General features: G+C 39.6%; 1 protein-coding gene across 1 annotated transcript; it reads left to right on the top strand.

The window, feature by feature from the left end:
• The first annotated feature begins 4,873 nt into the window (after window positions 1-4,873).
• On the top strand, window positions 4,874-20,718 carry LOC136695533 (ATP-binding cassette sub-family D member 2). Its single transcript, XM_066669655.1, has 11 exons — window positions 4,874-5,479; window positions 5,796-6,180; window positions 7,684-7,864; window positions 8,995-9,116; window positions 11,141-11,312; window positions 12,661-12,755; window positions 13,124-13,269; window positions 14,926-15,071; window positions 15,991-16,075; window positions 16,166-16,291; window positions 17,494-20,718. Exons 1-11 carry the CDS (start codon window positions 4,974-4,976, stop codon window positions 17,720-17,722), a joined length of 2,193 nt encoding a protein of 730 aa, XP_066525752.1. The 5' UTR covers window positions 4,874-4,973; the 3' UTR covers window positions 17,723-20,718.
• The last annotated feature ends 502 nt before the right edge of the window (window positions 20,719-21,220 follow it).

Raw genomic sequence — 21,220 nt, 5'->3', positions numbered from 1 at the left:
AGTGCTGTCAGCCAATCACCGAGCAGAATAAACCCGCGAAAAAAGGGCACATAACTCAACAGTACCCTGGGGATTCTCAACCGCGAAGAACCCTCCAAGGGTCCGCAGGCTCACCCTCAGACGGAGACAGTAGTCTGGAGTGAGCACTTTAAATCATAAACGTACACATAAACGTAGAAATAAATAAATACATTTAGAACGAGTAAAACTGATAGATAAATAATGTTCAAATTGACTCATGCTAGTTAACGCGATGGAAGCAAAAAATCCGCAGGTAGAACCCAGACTATTTGCGCTGGGGAAAGGAGTAGATGTTAACCCAAAAGCCCAGTGTGTGGTTTGACTCTTTCAAATGAAGCACTAAAACCTTCAAAACTAAAGAGGCACGTGACCAAACACCCTATACTTGTGGCAAAGCCGGGGAGTACTTTCAACGAAAACATGACGTACTGCAGCCCCAAAAGAAAACTAGTTTCCATCACGTCGCAGTCCAAATGTCCCCTGAAAACTGTATCTACCTCGTAGCCATGTTGCACGGATTAAGAAAGCTTTTACGATCTCCGAGGAATTGGTGCTGTCTGCTGCCATGGATGAGTTCTCAGAGACGCTCAACAATCACATTGCTGCCATTAAATGAATAAAGTAAGTATTCATTTTTGCAGAAAATTGACAGATTTATATTTACACTTATGTTGGGAATATGTTATTGTAAATATATTTTTTTCTTACTCTTATATGACTATTCTTGTTGGAGCTATGGCTTAGAGGAGAAATCCCCTCTCACACCCTACTTAAAATCTGTACATATTTTCTGTGACTGAACTGAAATGGATTATATTTTTCAAGCCATTTTTCACAACCCAGGTCTCAAGTTTTCAGTGTCAGCGCTTGAGAAATAAAAGTTTTACACAAAACTTGAGTTTTGAGTTCTTGGGGGGCCTTGAGGCTTTCAAGATGTGAACAGTTGGGCCGTAAGGTAGAAAGATTGAGAACCCCTGTCCTAGTGTAGAGAATACACATCAATACACCAAACATAGAGTACACATCAGTATACTACACACAGTACACTACAGAGGACACATCAGAACACCAAACACAGTACACTACAGAGGACACATCAGAACACTACACACAGTACACTACAGAGTCCACATCAGAACACTACACACAGTACACTACAGAGTACACATCAGAACACTACACACAGTACACTACAGAGTACACATCAGAACACTACACACAGTACACTACAGAGTACACATCAGTATACTACACACAGTACACTACAGAGTACACATCAGAACACTAAACACAGTACACTACAGAGGACACATCAGAACACTACACACAGTACACTACAGAGTACACATCAGTATACTACACACAGTACACTACAGAGTACACATCAGAACACTAAACACAGTACACTACAGAGGACACATCAGAACACTACACACAGTACACTACAGAGTACACATCAGAACACTACACACAGTACACTACAGAGTACACATCAGAACACTACACACAGTACACTACAGAGTACACATCAGAACACTACACACAGTACACTACAGAGTACACATCAGAACACTACACACAGTACACTACAGAGTACACATCAGAACACTACACACAGTACACTACAGAGTACACATCAGAACACTACATACAGTACACTACAGAGTACACATCAGAACACTACACACAGTACACTACAGAGTACACATCAGAACACTACATACAGTACACTACAGAGGACACATCAGAACACTACACACAGTACACTACAGAGTACACATCAGAACACTACACACAGTACACTACAGAGTACACATCAGAACACTACATACAGTACACTACAGAGTACACATCAGAACACTACACACAGTACACTACAGAGTACACATCAGAACACTACATACAGTACACTACAGAGGACACATCAGAACACTACACACAGTACACTACAGAGTACACATCAGAACACTACATACAGTACACTACAGAGTACACATCAGAACACTACACACAGTACACTACAGAGTACACATCAGAACACTACACACAGTACACTACAGAGTACACATCAGAACACTACACACAGTACACTACATAGTACACATCAGAACACCAAACACAGTACACTACAGAGGACACATCAGAACACTACACACAGTACACTACAGAGTACACATCAGAACACTACACACAGTACACTACAGAGTACACATCAGAACACTACACACAGTACACTACAGAGGACACATCAGAACACTACACACAGTACACTACAGAGTACACATCAGAACACTACACACAGTACACTACAGAGTACACATCAGAACACTACACACAGTATACTACAGAGTACACATCAGAACACTACACACAGTACACTACATAGTACACATCAGAACACTAAACACAGTACACTACAGAGTACACATCAGAACAATACACACAGTACACTACAGAGGACACATCAGAACACTACACATAGTACACTACAGAGGACACATCAGAACACTAAACACAGTACACTACAGAGTACACATCAGAACACTACACACAGTACACTACAGAGAACACATCAGAACACTACACACAGTACACTACAGAGTACACATCAGAACACTAAACACAGTACACTACAGAGGACACATCAGAACACTACACACAGTACACTACAGAGTACACATCAGAACACTACACACAGTACACTACAGAGTACACATCAGAACACTACACACAGTACACTACAGAGTACACATCAGAACACTAAACACTCTACACTACAGAGTACACATCAGAACACTACACACAGTACACTACAGAGTACACATCAGAACACTACACACAGTACACTACAGAGTACACATCAGAACACTACACACAGTACACTACAGAGTACACATCAGAACACTACACACAGTACACTACAGAGGACACATCAGAACACTACACACAGTACACTACAGAGGACACATCAGAACACTACACACAGTACACTACAGAGTACACATCAGAACACTAAACTCAGTACACTACAGAGGACACATCAGAACACTACACACAGTACACTACAGAGTACACATCAGAACACTACACACAGTACACTACAGAGTACACATCAGAACACTACACACAGTACACATCAGAACACTACACACAGTACACTACAGAGTACACATCAGAACACTACACACAGTACACTACAGAGTACACATCAGAACACTACACACAGTACACTACAGAGTACACATCAGAACACTACACACAGTACACTACAGAGTACACATCAGAACACTACATACAGTACACTACAGAGTACACATCAGAACACTACACACAGTACACTACAGAGTACACATCAGAACACTACACACAGTACACTACAGAGTACACATCAGAACACTACACACAGTACACTACAGAGGACACATCAGAACACTACACACAGTACACTACAGAGTACACATCAGAACACTACACACAGTACACTACAGAGGACACATCAGAACACTAAACACGGTACACTATAGAACACGCATCCACACAGTAAATTCACCAGTGTTAAATCAACACTATTAATGTTAACACTGAGAGTGTTAAATTATTATACTAACAGTGTTAATTTAACACTAATAGTGTTCATTCAACACTGGTGAATTTACTGTGAATATAATATAGTGTACACTACATGTGTACAGTTCACAAAGTACATTATACGGTAGATATTCACACTAATACTAATAACTGCAATAAATATAATACATGTGTTTTTTTCCTCTAAATCTCAACTGAACAGATTCATTTTCTCTAAATTTTTATGAGCTCCTGTAAACACCCCCCTGCTGATGTAAAGCAACTTTGAATGTGAGAAGTCACTAAAATATATGTATTATCATTTATTGGTTTTTATTGTTATCATATACAGTATACTTTATATAGCATAAATATACACTAAATAATATACAGTACACAGCAAAGAGTCCATTTTGGTACAGTACACTACATGCAGTACACAGTGCATGGTCTATGTTCAGTACATAAAACAGCATTATCACAGAACGTACTGTAGAGTACACAACATAAGAGTCCACTACACACAGTACACAATAAAAACTAACTTCTGATACTCTATTATCTGATACTCTGAAATCTTTTTTTAGATTCCATTGTTCTTCAGTGTCAAAAGCCCACATGAGTTTGAATAGTGGATCATAATCTGCACAGCAGTGTAATTTGTGGTGGCTATTGTGTGTTGCACGCTGGTATGAGTGGATCAGACCTAAACTGGGTGCCGAACATGTAAAGTTAGGATCATGGTGAAACGCCCCTGTCACAGTGTGCTGTATTTGTTCTGGTGGTCACAGTGAGACCAAAAACCGCGCACTATCATGTCACCGCAGCAGCCAATCACCTTCGAGGGGCGTGGCTAATGAGAAAAGAGATCATTTGCATTCCGCCTTTGAAATGGTAAATAGCTTGAACTGTATGGGTGCACGAATTAACTATTGTGTGTTTTTTTGTTCAGTTTATTGTATTTAATATATATTAGTTCTGCAATAATTACCAGTTCCAACATCTACGTCTACTCTAATTATATGGAGAAAATGTACAGGTATAATTCTAGAGTGTGTGTGTGTGTGTGTATGTGTGTGTAATAATATAATAATAAGGATTTGAAAACGTTGCAAATCTCCATGCAAAAGACACAAGTGCTAAATGGCAGCCCGACGCGTACTGGGGCGTGGCTACCGCTAAAGCCTCAGCCAATGGCGTGGCAGTGAGAAGCAGCAGCTCTGATGCTAATCTGACCGGTGCTTTGCTGCTGAAATGATGAGCGCTGTGCTACAGGGCTGATGGAGGAAGAGTAGCGGATACCCCTGCCCGAAAATAGTACCCCAGAAACGAAGCGGAAGCTCCTGATGGATGCACACTGAAACTATAAACAAGCAACCGGCGCAATGACCAACATCCTGCACGCGGCATCCCGAGGGAAATGGAACGCGAGCGCCACTGCGAAGCGGGCCGTGCTGGTGGCGGTAGCGGCGTACGGAGCCAAGAGCCTGTACCCACTGCTGCTCAGTTACCGGAGCCGCGGAGGTGCGGAGAAAACGGCAGAGAGGGCTGCGGAGGGACACGCGCCGCCTGGATTGGATGCGCGCTTCCTGCGGCAGATCGCGGCTCTGTTGAAGGTCGTGTTCCCCGGGCTGCTGAGCCGCGAGCTCGCGCTGCTTTGCCTGCACTCCTCCGCGCTCGTCTCGCGCACCTTCCTCTCCATTTACGTGGCCGGCCTGGACGGACAGATCGTGAAGACCATCGTGGAGAAGAAGCCGCGTAGCTTCGCCGTGAAGCTGATGAAGTGGCTCCTCGTCGCCATCCCGGCCACTTTCGTCAACAGCGCGATCCGCTACCTCGAGGGCAAACTGGCCCTGGCGTTACGCACGCGTCTCGTGGAGCACGCATACAGGTAGGCAAGGCCAAAATCTCCATAAACGCATGGGTGTGAATAGTGTACACTGTACAGTGTCACCACACAGAAGATATGTGAAGGGGCTCGATTCCCAGCTCAGGCAGGAACTCCACACTAGTTGCAGGCCATCTCAGGCCTTATATATTAACATTAAAACAGGCCAACCTCCCTGAAATATGTCGGCTGAATCTCAAATGGGTCCCTATTCACTATGTAGTTCACTAGGTCTAGAAAGCCACTCCATGTCTTATGTGTACAAATTGACATGATGTGTTTCTGGCTATGTACTTACGTTCATTCTTTCCATATGCAGGATCTATTTCACAGAGCAGACCTACTATAAAGTCAGTAACATGGACAGCAGGCTGGCGAATCCAGACCAGTCCCTGACAGAGGACGTTATGATGTTTTCTCAGTCTGTAGCACATCTCTACTCAAACCTCACCAAACCTATCCTGGATGTGATTCTCACTTCATACACCCTCATCCAGACGGCCAGGTCACGTGGGGCCAATGCCAGTGGCCCCACACTGCTAGCTGGACTTGTGGTCTTCGCCACTGCTAAAGTGCTGCGGGCATGCTCCCCCAAATTCGGGAAACTTGTAGCCGAAGAGGCGCACAGGAAAGGCCACCTGCGTTATGCACACTCCAGAATAATCACCAATGCAGAGGAGATTGCATTCTATAGAGGACACAAGGTGAGGGCATGGGGCAAGATCATGATCGTCTGAGGTTTCTACAGCATCTAATCCAGTCAGTAATCCATCCCTGGTGTAAGGAACAAATTGATTCTGTGAACCAATGATCTCAGGTTTCAATCCTGAGAGACTCATGCTCAGCTTATTTTTATGTGTTTTCTTAATTCTAATTCACCTGACTTGGCACAGGAGGAGCGTTTTCATTAGGTTTTGAGCTGAATCAGATAAAGGAGAGAAACATTACAAGCATTACAAAACAGACATTAACAATGTGCAATAATCACCTACTGTCATTAATAATATTATGCAAAAAATAGCTCATATCACCATTAAAAAGTTCATTAAGCAGAATAGTATGTATAGAAAGGTGATACTGGACACAGACACAACCTGAATCTAGAATGGACCCTGGCTCATAATGCACTTGTATACACAATGAAATAAGGGATTCTTTCCCAAATCATTGCATTGTGTTGCTATTATGAATGTAATGCACATTTGGGTATAGAAACTGTTATTACATGACCTGCATATTACACTACATAGAGAGCATGGGTGTGATTCACCTGTAATGGACTGGTTTGTTCCTACCTTGATTCGTGGTAGGCCTCTGAACTCACTGTGACCCTGAATGAAGTGGTTACAGAATATGAGTGAAGGATGCATATGAACTTATTCTTGAATGAGTCAAATGTTTGAATACTTGTCTGGGAACTACTCAGACTTCAAGGTTTCTAGATTCAGGTCAAGAGCCAAGAGAGAATTTTTTGGCATCACAACACAAGGGCAACTAATATATTACAACAATTCAATAACTAAGATTCAGTAATGTAAGAAGTACAGGAGCAATTGATTCGGTTAGAATGAGTGAATCATAAGAGGGTCAAAATGAGAAACTTCAAAAAATGACATTTTTTTTGTATTGAATGACAGGTGGCCATTGTTTTGATCAGATGTGGTGACATGCGCAGCCTAAACAATAGAGGAAGTTGCACTTTTGATTTCAAAGAGTCATTCACAAAGAATGGCTCCTTGGTTAATTGCTCAAGTCTAGCAACTATTTGGCCATATGCCCCCACACTTGGGAGCACTTTCTTTGAGATGCCTGTATCAGATATTTTTCTTGTACATCTGCATATATTAATATGGCTAAACCCATCAATCAAGTTGGCATTAGGCAGATCATATGTCATAGATTTCAGAATGGTTATGAATGCAGTAAATAGAAATACACAGATTTAAGCACAGCAGCCTAGCCTCAATATTTTCGTCTTCCAGGGTCCAACAAATAAATAAATATAATTTTATCTGTCAGATATGATTCATAAATAAATTGGAAGTATATTTAAATGTAAACACAAAAATGAATATTTGATAATCTTCTAGATTGCATCTTGTGTCATTAATATTTTTTTTTTCCCCTCTTTAACTATTTGAGCATATGCCTGGATATCATTATATATATATCTGTGTATATGAGACAGTTTGTCTTATGTTGCACAGGTGGAGATGAGGCAGTTGCAGAAGTGTTACAAGGCCCTGGCTGAGCAGATGAACCTCATTCTGTCCAAGCGTCTGTGGTATATTATGATTGAGCAGTTCCTCATGAAGTATGTGTGGAGTGGTAGCGGCCTTGTGATGGTAGCTGTGCCCATCATCACTGCCACTGGCTTTGCTGATAATGGTAAGTGGGAGTATTTGCAATTGCAATGAGCAATTTCTTAAAGAATGAACACATGGAATGCACTAGTTCATTTTCAGTACTTTGTATTAGCCAGTATAATAATGTTAATAGTACAACTTTAATGTTAGCTTTTTCTGACTTTAAAAATTTCACTAAAGGATGAATTGTTAACAAGATACTCAGGGTCATCATTAACTATCTATTGTTTGTTGACAAAATGATTCACTGACAGATTGACCAAGGCTACTTCCTAGGGCTAAGCAGTTAAAAAATATGCTAATCTAAATCTAAAGTGCCTTAATTCATTTTCATTTAATCTAAATTAAATTCCAAAATCCCAATATATGATGGCATCAGTCAAAAATATTCCTCATTATTATTTAAGCTGTTTGAGTTGTGTTCAGGCTACATGTGCACACAAACTAGCCATTAAGTTTTATATTAATTGTTTGTGGGTTGGGCAGATGGGCATCATGTGAATTTGAAACAACACAAAGCCATTAGCAATAGTCAATGACTTTGCACCAAACGGCACTCTACAGGCATTATACAACGTTGTCATCAGTGCTGTTTTAATCCAGCCATCTGCTTTTTTTTTTTTTTTTTTTTTTTTTTTTTGCGTTTTCATTCAAATCTCTGTGCAGATACATTCAATGGAGTGATTCATGGATCATCACACATAACCTTGTTAGTTTACAAATTAGAGAATTCAACTGCAATATAAAACCTGTGTATTAACTTTTGAGTGTTCTTTGAGGGCTTTAGGCTACTTAAATGAAACTGTGTTTTGAATATGTATCTAACCTTAGCATAAGAATTCTAATGTAAATATGCAGCAGTGGTGGTCAAACACAGAACAATATATTCTCCTCCAAGTGATTAAGTGAGGTCTATTGTTTCCTACAGGGCTTAAAAATGATTTACAATAACTTATCACTACCATCCTGTTTTCATAATTAAATAATTATTCTGAAAATTAATTATTGGGGGCTATAAATCAGGTTTATTTCTACTTTCCAAGAATAGTTCCACCTTAGGCTACAGTGAATGATAACAACAACACTCTGGCAATAAAGTGTGTGATCCTGTAAAAAGCTGACCAGTGTCCAAAACCTGACTCCTTCTTGCAGAACTTGCTGATGGTCAAACTCAAGTGCTAGTGAGCGAAAGGACTGAGGCCTTTACGACTGCACGCAACCTCCTGGCTTCTGGAGCTGACGCCATTGAACGAATCATGTCATCCTACAAAGAGGTAAAGTCCAAGTACACATGGATCTATAGATGTATGATGAGGTGAAGGCCAGTGTTAGTCTCACCCTTGTCTCGGGCCTTATAGGTGTATCTATGCACATGAGATTGCCATTTGTGTTCTGACTGGCTTTTCACACACACACACACACACACACACAAACACAAACACAAACACACACATACACACACATATATATATATGGGAATGAGGGAAGATAGCTACCTTAATTTGTACCCATTGTTCACTTAGAAAATAAACAACTGTAACTGTAATTTGACCAGAACCAGCTAACCTGCATAAGTAAAAATATATATTTTTATTGACTGAATGTTTAAAATATAGATTGTCTGATTTCATTTACTTTGTCGAAGCAATCATGGTGTGCCCAGTTGCCTTAGAGTAAGACTTCAGACTTGGTACGGGTCCAGTACTCAGTAACAACATGCCTGATTTTTTTTTTTTTTAAACAATATGTTTGTAATGCACTACATTTCTGAACAGGCCCTTACTTGTGTGTTTGCTTATTTCTGTGCCAGAGAATTTCTTAGAAGCACAGATACATTCCTGTTTCAGAGTAAAAGAATCAAAATTACAGCCCTGTCACAGGATCACAGGCTTGTGATATCACAGGTCTTAGGTCATTGCTCTGTCTAATTCACTGTGGATTTGGGACCAGGCCCTGAGGCAGTAAAAGCTGGACGTCTCATTTCTCGTGTGGGTTCGATGGCTATAGCTGTGTTTTGGCTCTAGTCCTCCTCTCTGATGGCTTAACTTCACTGAGTGATTTAATCTGCCATCTGGTGACCAGTGTGCAGTAGTCAGGCTGGTGTCACAGATGCTCAAATGTTCTACTGACCTACAGGTCATTATAAAGAGTCCATTAACCCCTTAAACTGCAACCACTGACACCTTAAATCAGCAGCATATTATCCAGAGAAGTCACTACTCTGAATCACTCAGTAATAAGCATGAAAAAATACACATACCTTGAGTTGTGCACAAACACTGCTTGTATTTTTTCCATAGAATATAACAAAATGGGACACTCTGGAGCAGCTGCACATGATCCTAAAGTTATCATGCACATGCTCATTTGCAATCTCCCTGTAGCACTGTGTTCTCAGAAGTGATGGAGAACTTACACATTTCAATCCAATAATTTTGGAATGATTTGGAAAGGGGTTTTTGAATCGTAACTAATCTTCCAACATCAGCCTTGGTTTGGATGTTGTCATAAAAACCGCTGTTTAGCGGTTTTTAGAGCAAAAATTAAATTGAAATAATTCATCAAGATCATAGCAGTTAAATCGGACACAATTGTTAAAATAATATTTATCACTAATAAATGTGATTATGTGTTTTGTGACATATCTTACATATGTTTATTACAAAAATGGAAGAATGTATGTCTCACTGTTATAGAAATGGATAGAAGTATCTATAATAGATTAAACAGTAGGAGTATCTATGTTGAAGACTGGGTGGATAACTTTTATTTTATTTATTTATTTAGTTTTTGTTACAGTCTTTTTTGAGGCAGCAGATCACGTGCTAGGTCACGTTATTTTCTTCAAACAATAGACTTAGCTTAAGCTAATGAATTTGTAAGAGGATTCCATTCTCTGCATTTTGCACAAACCTCTTTACCCCTGGTTTTGTAATTTCACTCAAATACCTGCTCACTCAGCTCAGTTTTAATAAATAACAGTTGTTGGGCAATGTTGTCTTAAGCCAGGCTCTGGTAAGTATAGAGTACGTCTGATCTGACCCAGCAATGGAGGTCTTTGTGACCTGTGATAGAAGTAGACTATGTGTAATCATTAATGTGATCATAATATGCATTTTTTAAATATAGCATTGGCTTATCACATGCTTTGAATCCACTATGCTTTGATCATTCCATGCTGTTCTTTATTAAATAGGTCACACTCTACAGTTTTAGCATCATGACCATTCTAGCTAAATATGATGTATAGTGTATGTGCTCTTTAGAGTACGACCTTATCTTTTTCCTGTATTTGCAGATCACAGAGCTGGCTGGTTACACGGCTCGTGTTCATAACATGTTCCTGGTGTTTGATGAGGTCCAGAGGGGTGTGTATAAGCGTGCTTCTGTTGCAGCAACAGCAGCAACCACTGAGAAAATGGACGTTGGGCTCGACAAGCTGCACATTGATGGACCCCTGGAGATCAAAGGTACAGCTTTAGTGAAAAAACAGTAAACATAAATCTATGAACTAACACACTCTGACTCACTGACATACTAGTTGGGGGAAGAACAAAAACAATGGGAAGGGTAATTTACATGAATTTATTCAGCGGTTTTGATGGCTTGAAAAGGACTGTACCTGTGATTTTATGTCTGAGAACAGTTCTTTTGGTTGTTCCAACAAACCAGGAGGTCACATGATCAGTTGTTTTGCTGAGACCAACTAATTAAAGGAGTGAAATCAGGTGTGGACTAAAATCCAGCAGCCACACCAGCCCTTTGCGGATAAGATTGCCCATCCCTCTTTTGAAGTGTCCAGCTACACATATGGACACTTTTACATGGCCACCCCTGTAAATATATTTACAGTGTGATATATTTAGTTCAAATTCTGATCCTGTCTTTGATTTGAAGTAGCTGAATTCCAAACATTTATTGTGTATTTATGTATGTGTGGTTTTACCAGTCACAACTCAGTCCGTTATGATCACTTTTCAACCTACTTTAACCGTGTAGATTAAAACAGCATATTCTTGTTACTGTGCATTTAAGACCAGTATATGTAAATGACCTCTGTTCTAATTGACTGCCTTGTGTATATTTTCATTCCAAAACAGATCCAGCTGAAATACACCTTAAATGTTAAACTATAAGTAAACAGCTGTAGGCTGAAAAGATACACATGTAATTATGAAAACATAAAAACGATTAGTTCTAAATGGGTTGTTTGGAGGCACTTTAGGCTAGGTTTTGGTTTCCTTTGATGCCACACAGCAGTTGTGATGGAACTGCTCTTATGATCACACCTAATCAGTGGAGAAACACAATGCAGTTAAACTCTAAGTGCTATGAATGTGTTAAATTTAGACACAGTTTAATTGTAGTTATTTTAAGCAAGCCAACATACACAGGAATGTAATAAATAATATTTCCAGTATAAACCTTTAATATTCCAAATTTAATTCTTATTTTAGGTGAAATCAAAGCTAAAAACAAAGGCTCTCCTGTTAGTTCTCAGGGGTGTATTATAGTTCTGAAGTTCTGATGTGACCATTACAGACACTGCATTAGTTAAATGGGCCTCTGGAGACAGTAACTGTATCTGTTGCCATGGTTTCATTTTCCTTCCCTCTTCCCTTCTCAATTCTTCAGCTTGATCTTATTTTACCAGTAGCTGGCAGTATGCTAATAAAAATGTAACAGATATATTATTCCATCTTCACGTAATTCCATCTTTTTTTTCATTAGATGAAAAATGTTTTAAATATTAAATAGTGTTGCTTCATTTGAACTTAGTAGTTTTCTTTGACAATTTTTTGTTTCTGTTCCTTTTAGGGAAAGTCATTGATGTGGACAGAGGAATAGTGTGTGAGAATGTTCCAATCATCACTCCAAATGGGGACGTGGTTGTGTCCAGCCTCAATTTCAAGGTGGGAAACTGTTTCTTTTTTTTCTGTACTGCTCCCAAATCTGAAACATGGTCTACTTTTGGTATTTTGTGCCGTTTTAAAGCCAGAATATTCTCAAACCAGTGAGTTCTTCTGATCTTTTACTCACTATTAGAGAGTGGGGACATGCAAGAGAATGGAAGACCAACCATTTATATATAAACTAAATGTGAGATGCAGTTAATATAAAATACAACAACACAATGAAACCATCATCTTTTTCATGAATATTAAAACTTTGGATATCCCCTTTTCTGTAGTGGACATTTAATAGATGGGATCTTAGAGGTGTTAAGCAGTGTTTGACTTAAACATCTCTCCACTGTATATGTATGCCTGTGTGTATGCAGGTAGAGGAGGGAATGCATTTACTCATAACTGGACCTAATGGCTGTGGGAAAAGCTCTCTGTTTCGGATTCTCAGTGGACTGTGGCCTGTTTACGGCGGCCTGCTGTACAAACCTGCTCCAGTGCACATGTTTTACATCCCACAGAGGTGAGAGAACACACCCATCAGCCATAACCTTACTAACGAATCCTCTACTGTCTCTTTGCTTCTATAATTACTGGCCAGACAGGAGCACTTTGTATCACTACAATTACAGAATGTTGTTCATCTGTTGCTCTGCATAATTAATTTAAAGTGGTCACACCACTCTGCCCACAGGAAGCATTTGGCTGTATATTATAGTTAAAAACTCCAGCTGCACTGCTGTGTCTGAGCCACTTGTACCAGCACAACACCACCACATTAGTGGCACTGCAGCTCTGAGAATGATCCACCACCCAAATTATACCTGCCTGGTGCTGGTCCGGTGGGGCTCTGAAGAAGCAGATAAACCAAAGTATGTAATTGTAAAAGTACCAAATGATCAGTGGTCACCGGAGCTCAGAAAATGGACAGTAAGTGTAGAAACAAAGAGGTGGTAGTAATGTTATTGTTGATCAGGGTATATTCAAAGTAATGCAAATCAATGAAACATGCTTGCACACACACAAACACACATCTGATGTAGTGTAATAGTAGAGAGCAGTAATTGAAACTGTGAGACGCTGTTGAGAGCACGAAACCAGAGCTGTCACTAGTGAAATATTCAACACATCCTCCAGACTCTCACACACACATGGCCCTGAAGAGCTGTGAATTTTTAATTATTTAATAAGAACATAGAACAAACTGAGGGAGCCCTTTTGTTTTGGAATAAATTGTTCCTCACTGCTGATCTAGGAAAAATTTAAGGCCGGTCATGACTTTTTAGCAAAGGACTATTACTATCATTCTGCTCAAGTCTACAAAAAAAATCAATGTCATTCAATGTCAATGAGCCTTTAAATCTTTCAGTGTCGTGTTACAAACCTAGACTTATTTGCTGTCTATTTTACATTTCTATTCATTCATTATCTGTAACCGCTTATCCAGTTCAGGGTCGTGGTGAGTCCAGAGCCTACCTGGAATCATTGGGCGCAAGGCAGGAATACACCCTGGAGGGGGCGTAAGTCCTTCACAGGGCAACACACACACTTGCACCTACGGACACTTTTGAGTCACCAATCCACCTACCAACGTGTGTTTTTGGACTGTGGGAGGAAACCGGAGCACCCGGAGGAAACCCACACAGACACAGGGAGAACACACCAACTCCAGGAATCGAACCCACAACCTCCAGGTCCCTGGAGCTGTGTGACTGCAACACTACCTGCTGTGCCACCGTGCCGCCCTTTATGTTTCCAATTCATGTCATTTGTTATCGTGAGCACTCCTTGATTATACTGTAGACTATAATCTGCTATTCTCAAGTAAGACATTCATTTCCTGCATCTCATGTTTATTTTGATTTAAGCCACACCCACATTGTCCTTGTAATTTAAATATAGGTATCAGGAAAAATATTATTCAAGAACTAATACAGAAGTGCACCGGTCTGTATAAAAACATGGAATAGTACTCAGCTCTAGTTTATATTTGTAATGATATGAATGTAATATTTTATGAATTCAATAATTCAGTAAAATGTTTGGTTGTAATTGCATTCAGATTGACTGCTATTGCTCTTGTTATTTTACCTTTAACTAGTATCTATTAGTTACCTAAGTGTCTTTTCTTGCTATTGTGTTTTTGTTGATTTCTCACTGTAGTATAACGTGTGTTTAGGCCTTACATGTCTATCGGGACGCTGAGGGACCAGGTCATCTACCCAGACTCTGTGGACGACATGTATGAGAAAGGCTTCAGGGACAAAGACCTGGAGATCATCCTGGACATTGTTAACCTCAACCACATTTTGGCCCGAGAAGGAGGTGTGTCCACTGTGCTGCGGTTTGACCAATGTTTACTTGTCACCTCTCCACTTGAAAAAGCTCTGTGATCTATAAAAGGTTTGTGTGCTGGTAATTGGATACTGGAACATTGTTGTGGCACAAGCAGCCTTTTGTAATGACACTCAGGATTAATGAGGTTGTTGCAGGTGAAAGCATATGAATGAGCCACGTGTGTGTGTGTGTGTGTGTGTGTGTAAGTGAGTGTGTGTGTGTGTGTGGTAAATCAGCTAAAGGAATCACCATAATCCTGATTTTCAAATTGTGAGATTGCACAACATCACAGTTATCGTAATGTGGATAAGAAAAACACAATATGAATTAAATACACACACAGAGCTCACAACACACAGTAATATAGTACATGTAATACTTACTGCGGCTTTCCAGATGTAAATGAGTAGTACTGTTATATTTACATACCTAGTAATATAGGTTGTGTTGTCCTGATTTACTATAAATGCCAATATTCCTTTCAATTATAAAATTACATAAACTCACCACTTTAAAACTCCCTTCCACAAGCGACACTGTAACCAAATATTTGTAAACTCCTATTCTTCTAATGTTTTCTTCTAGACGATTGTTCACTTTGCTGCAGTTTCTGTTCCTCTGGGAAGCATTCTGGGATGCATATGTGCAATGTTCAGCAGCTCCAGCATGTCCTATAGCGTTTGTCAGTTAATGAAGATATTTGCCGGGCTCTCAGTATTTTGCATTTGACTGAGCTTTATTAAGACAGTACCTTCAGTCAGTGTCGCGCAAATACATGAATTTGTTCAAAGCATTTTGTCAAGTTTCATTTTTTCTAATTTCTAAGTCTACCACTCTCCTATATGAGCCTAGGCTTCTCAGTTTTCCGCTGATGTGAGACTGACATGGTTTTGTGTTGTGTGTGCAGGCTGGGAAGCAGAGGTGGATTGGAAAGATGTCCTGTCTGGAGGAGAGAAGCAAAGAATGGGTATGGCTCGGATGTTCTACCACAGGTAACACAAATGACCTTATTTTGTAGACTTGTCATTCATCGTTCATCATTAGTCTGAAATGTTTGTCCTAAAATCGGACTGTGTACTCAGGCCAACGTATGCATTGCTGGATGAGTGCACAAGTGCTGTCAGTATTGATGTGGAAGGCAAAATATTCCAGGCTGCAAAAGATGCTGGGATCTCCCTGCTGTCTATTACTCACAGGCCTTCTCTCTGGTGAGTCTTCAACACTTCACTGTTGTATTTTATATAATAGAGGCTGCCAATGTTTAGAAACACTGCTATAACTTTTATAATATATTATTGTCTACTACAATATAGTTTATACAACATGTGAGAAAATGGTTAGATAATTTTAAGTCTTTTATGGATACATTTATTTTGTTTTGTAGCTACATCAATACTGTATTTACTGCACATACGTACAAGTTCTGAAGCAGTGTTAATTCAGTTAATATTAACAGCAAACAGATATTAAATAACTAGCAGGACATTTGCAGCACTTGACAAAGACTCAATTTTTACATACAGAATAGAGATAGATGAGATAGATAAAAGAATCTTAGTCTGCTTTGTGGAAAGCAGTGCTGCCACCCCTTACATTATGAAACAGGTTTTATAATATATAATAAGAAATAAAAATATAGAAAAGTTAAACAATTTATGGAAAAGCAAACCAGTTGCTGACGTGTTCAGAATGATGAACAGAGATGATGAAGGCACAGAGCATATGGAATTCATTTATTTGTCCATTCATTGTCTGTAACCGCTTGTCCAGTTGAGGGTCATGGTGGGTCCAGAGCTTACCTGGAATCACTGGGTGCAAGGCAGGAACACACCCTAGAGGAGGCACCAGTCCTCCACATGGTGACACACACATACTCACACATTCACCTACGGACACCCTTGAGCAGCCAATCCACCTACCAACTTGTGTTTTTGGACCGTGGGAGGAAACCGGAGCACCCGGAGGAAACCCACACAGACACGGGTAGAACACACCAAACTCCTCACAGACAGTCACCCAGATCATGGAGCTGTGTGACTGTGACACTACCTGTTGCCACAGTGCCGCCCCATTTGGAATTCAATTATAATATAATTTATCTCCAGCATTTATCATATTTCAGACAAGATTACAAAATTGCAACCCTGAACTGGATAAGTGGTTACAGACAATGAATGAATGAATAATATCCATATTTCATAAGTCCAAATTCTTTAGTTGAAGAGTGCTGCCTGATGACAAGCCTGTGAATATATTAGGCAAGTGCTAGCATTCTTATAAAGGTAATTATACTCATATACTGCATTATACAGACACTTACAATATGGTGGAATAAACAGTCATTTCATTTAATGAATCTCTTACCTCATCCTACATTCCCCTCAATATTTGTTCCATTTGTATGTCACAGGAAGTATCATACCCACCTGCTGCAGTTTGACGGTGAGGGTGGCTGGCGGTTCGAGCAGCTGGACACGGCCACTCGCCTCTCGTTAACAGAGGAAAAGCAGCGTTTGGAGTCTCAACTTGCTGGAATTCCCAAAATGCAGCATCGTCTTAACGAGCTGTGTAAAATCCTAGGTGAGGATTCGGTTCTGAAAAGAAACAAAGCTGAGGAGGAGGGGGAGGGAGAGGAATAGAGACTTGGCAGAGAACAGCGCTAGTGTTACCCTCCTCACACCTGAAAAGGCATTTTTCCCTCTTCTACCACACAATTCATACTTTGTGACTTTCTAAACATGTCTTTTTTCCCATTTCCGAAGAGTTCCACAGTGCATTTACATTACTTCAGTGGGGCAATGCACTGCAACATATTTCATTGGTTTTAAAGTAGTAATATAATTTCCTTCCATTGGGGTGAGTTTGGGGGTTGCTGTGTCCAAAAAGTTAGCAAAATTGAACTGTATGGAAATCAGTCCAGCCGGCACAAGGTATCAACTAAATCAGGAAGTAGATATTGTTTGCACAATTATAGTATCTGCAATGCACTATGTGATACATTGGTATATTTTTGGCAAATGTTGCTATGAAGCATCAATGAGAATCACAAGTATTTTCTGGGTTCCTTCTCTTCTTTGCGAAATCTCTGCGAAATTGAGCTATGAATCAAGTAAAAATGAGCAGAGTTATTAGTGTCTCTGGTTGATTGGATAAGTACTGTGGGGGAAAAATCAGTTCCCGTATGCTGACAAGTAACATGGTTTTATGTGCATTCTGGGCCAATGTAAATGCAGTGTTACAGTAAAAGCCCATTGTAAGTACAGAATACTGTAATATCCCTCTGTAACCAGTGCAGAGTTCAAAAACAGTGTCCTGTAGCTTGATGCCTGTTTGACCTCCCTCAGTCACCAGAGGGTGGTAGAGATGCTCCTCTTCTATAATAAAGAGCAAAGGGCAACAGCGCTCTAACAGCTCAGGCTTGGGTTCTCTATTCAGAGAGCTGTCTTTTTCTGACTCCAGCTTTTGTCATTAGGACCCTGTCTCCATCAGATTTCTCTGGATCTTGAGTCCTCTCTACAGCCTGTGGTCCTTTGCATTGAGCTTTATTTTTGGAGGAAGCTTTTGATTTCTATTTCTAAGACCTTTTTAATATCATCATTTTATATTTCTGTGACAGATTTTAATATTGTTAGTGACCTTATGTTTTTATTGATGTTCATCTCATTTAATGAATGGCTGGGGTTAGTGAAATATGTCTAATGTGTCTGTGGTATACTTTTTGTTATGCTTTTCCATCTAAATTTCTTACTTGACAGTACAGATTGTGGGTCCTAAACTAATGCTATTTTAACAGAAATACTTGAACCTTAACCACTGACCCGTGCTGTAAATCTAATTTGTGGCTAATTGGAGATATTATTAATAAGATGCTTCAGTCACTGAAGATCTCCTATTGGTTATTTTGTTTTTGTACACGGCAACAGACTTTGGACTTCTCTGGGTTCTGGTTTTTCCAAAAACAGTGTATAGACAAGACACTTCATCTATCTGACTGATACATTATTTGTATTGTTGTGGTTTTTTGGAAACCCAGCCCTTATACAACATGAATCTGCTGTTCTTACACGGTTCAATCTTTGCCTCATTGCTTTAACTGGCTATAACTCTCTCAACAAAGTTAAGTACACTGAGATTGTTTTTTCCAGTCTCCCTACTCTGTCCCGCTTGTCAGAAAGTTCAGTTACTGGTGAGCTGCAGTCAGGAACTAAAAATAATCTACAAAGTGTCCCTTTGTTTTTTTTCTGGTAATATGGCCAGCGAGAGTAGGCATAAGGCTGGTGTGTCTATAAAACTGATGACTGAGTGTGCAGCATATTGACTGTAATATCCAATATAATTCTGTTACTAATTAATATTGGATATAGGCTGATTTCTTAGTTTAAATTTCAAGTAATTTTAAAATCTGGATTTCAGTTTTGGTTTGTTTAGATTTATCCAGATTGGCAGCTCAAGTCCAAATGTGTAGTGGGGATTACAAATCAAATGTCAAATTGGATTGAAATGCCCATTTCTACTTCATCCGGCTAATGTGATTTTGTGGTCGGCGAGGGTTTCCTCCCGGTGCTCTGATTTCCTCCCATGGTCCAAAAACACACGTTAGTAAGTGTATTGGCTACTCAAAACTGTGTGAGTGAATGTGTGAGTGTGTGTCACCCTGTGAAAGACTGGTGCACCCTCCAGGATGTGTTTCCGCTTGCGCTCAGTAATTCCGGGTGGGCTCCGGACCTACCACGACCTGAACTGGATAAGAGGTTACAGACAGTAAATGAATGAACGAATGTCTTTGTCTCTTTCTGACAGAAACTGTGAAGCTTACCTTCGTCTCATGTGTCAAACAGAATGCTGAAAAGGCGAGAACAAACGAGTTTATCTGTTCTCTTTGGGCATTTTTTGTGATTCCTGACTGAGACATTATTTGTGATGGATCTGTGTTCACTGTGGTCTTATTATTGTTTAACTACTTGTGCATTACATTTCAAACATCTGCAAATTACCTCTGTAAAGAAAGAGAGCAGGAAAAGCACCAGGCTCTTATGAATCATTTCTGATTAATTAAATATATGTTGTAGGCTTGAAAGTTTTTCGTTTACTAATGACTTTAAACAAAAATGGACTCTCTTCAGATTTCTAGAACAAATCAGGAATTAATTCTCCTAATGTTGACGGCATAAATAAGTCAAACATATTTAATGCCAGCATTGTAAATAGAATGATTTTATATGTCTGAAACTCTTGTGAGAGCATATATTTTGACATGAGGTCCTTGCCCAAATTTTGTCTAAACAGGAGTAGGTGAGCCATGTTGCTGATATGATGAAATGATGATACAGTGTATGGTAATTTTATGAAAATCAATCAATGGGCATTGTACTGATGAGCAGTGACGTGAGCAATACTGGGGAGTGAGGAATGTGTTTCTTGCAAAATTTTCCGGCAAGACTTCAGGCAAGCTCCAACAGACAAATGTACCCTGTAAACCTGTCTTTGAGGGGAAGATGTCTATATTTGCATGTGATAAGGATGCCTGTACTTTTACCAGTACTGTTTTGGAACAGTATTTATTAAAAGCTGTTTTAAAAATCTGCTTCGATTCCAATGTCTGCCTGAGTATGTGAACCATGAGCAGAAATGTCCAGCTGCCTAGTAAATAAAACAATTACCAAATAAAACAATTACCAAATAAAACGTGCAGATTTTCCTCATTACTAGCTGCTTGAGGTGCTCTGTGGTCAAGATTTGACTTGGATTTGTGACTTGGAGTCTTTGTGTGGAAATATATATATATATTATATTATAATGTAACTTTACCATCTTTGTAACTGTAATTCTAACACATTTTACTACACAAGTGTAGGTCTACCTGAAAAGAAGTGGAAATGTGCCATTTTTCCACAGTCCATCCCTGGCCATTTATAGCTTGGGCAATTATTTCCTTTTATGGTGTTATCTGCTTTACTGTGGTTCACTTCATTTGTTTTGGAATTTTAACCTTTTCACCTTAGACCAAAACACATATGACCATGCTGAAGATCCTTAAATTTTCTTTCCAAAAAATGTACAACACTAATTTAATCATGTACACTTGGCGCCATCTATTGACTGGAGGTGCAAACAGCTTATCTCGTATTAAATAGAAT

The sequence above is a fragment of the Hoplias malabaricus genome, chromosome 4 (genome assembly GCF_029633855.1).
Source record: "Hoplias malabaricus isolate fHopMal1 chromosome 4, fHopMal1.hap1, whole genome shotgun sequence".
Taxonomy (NCBI): Eukaryota; Metazoa; Chordata; class Actinopteri; order Characiformes; family Erythrinidae; genus Hoplias; species Hoplias malabaricus.
Note: the sequence above shows the minus strand (reverse complement) of the source record. Positions and strands in the feature narration are given on the sequence as shown.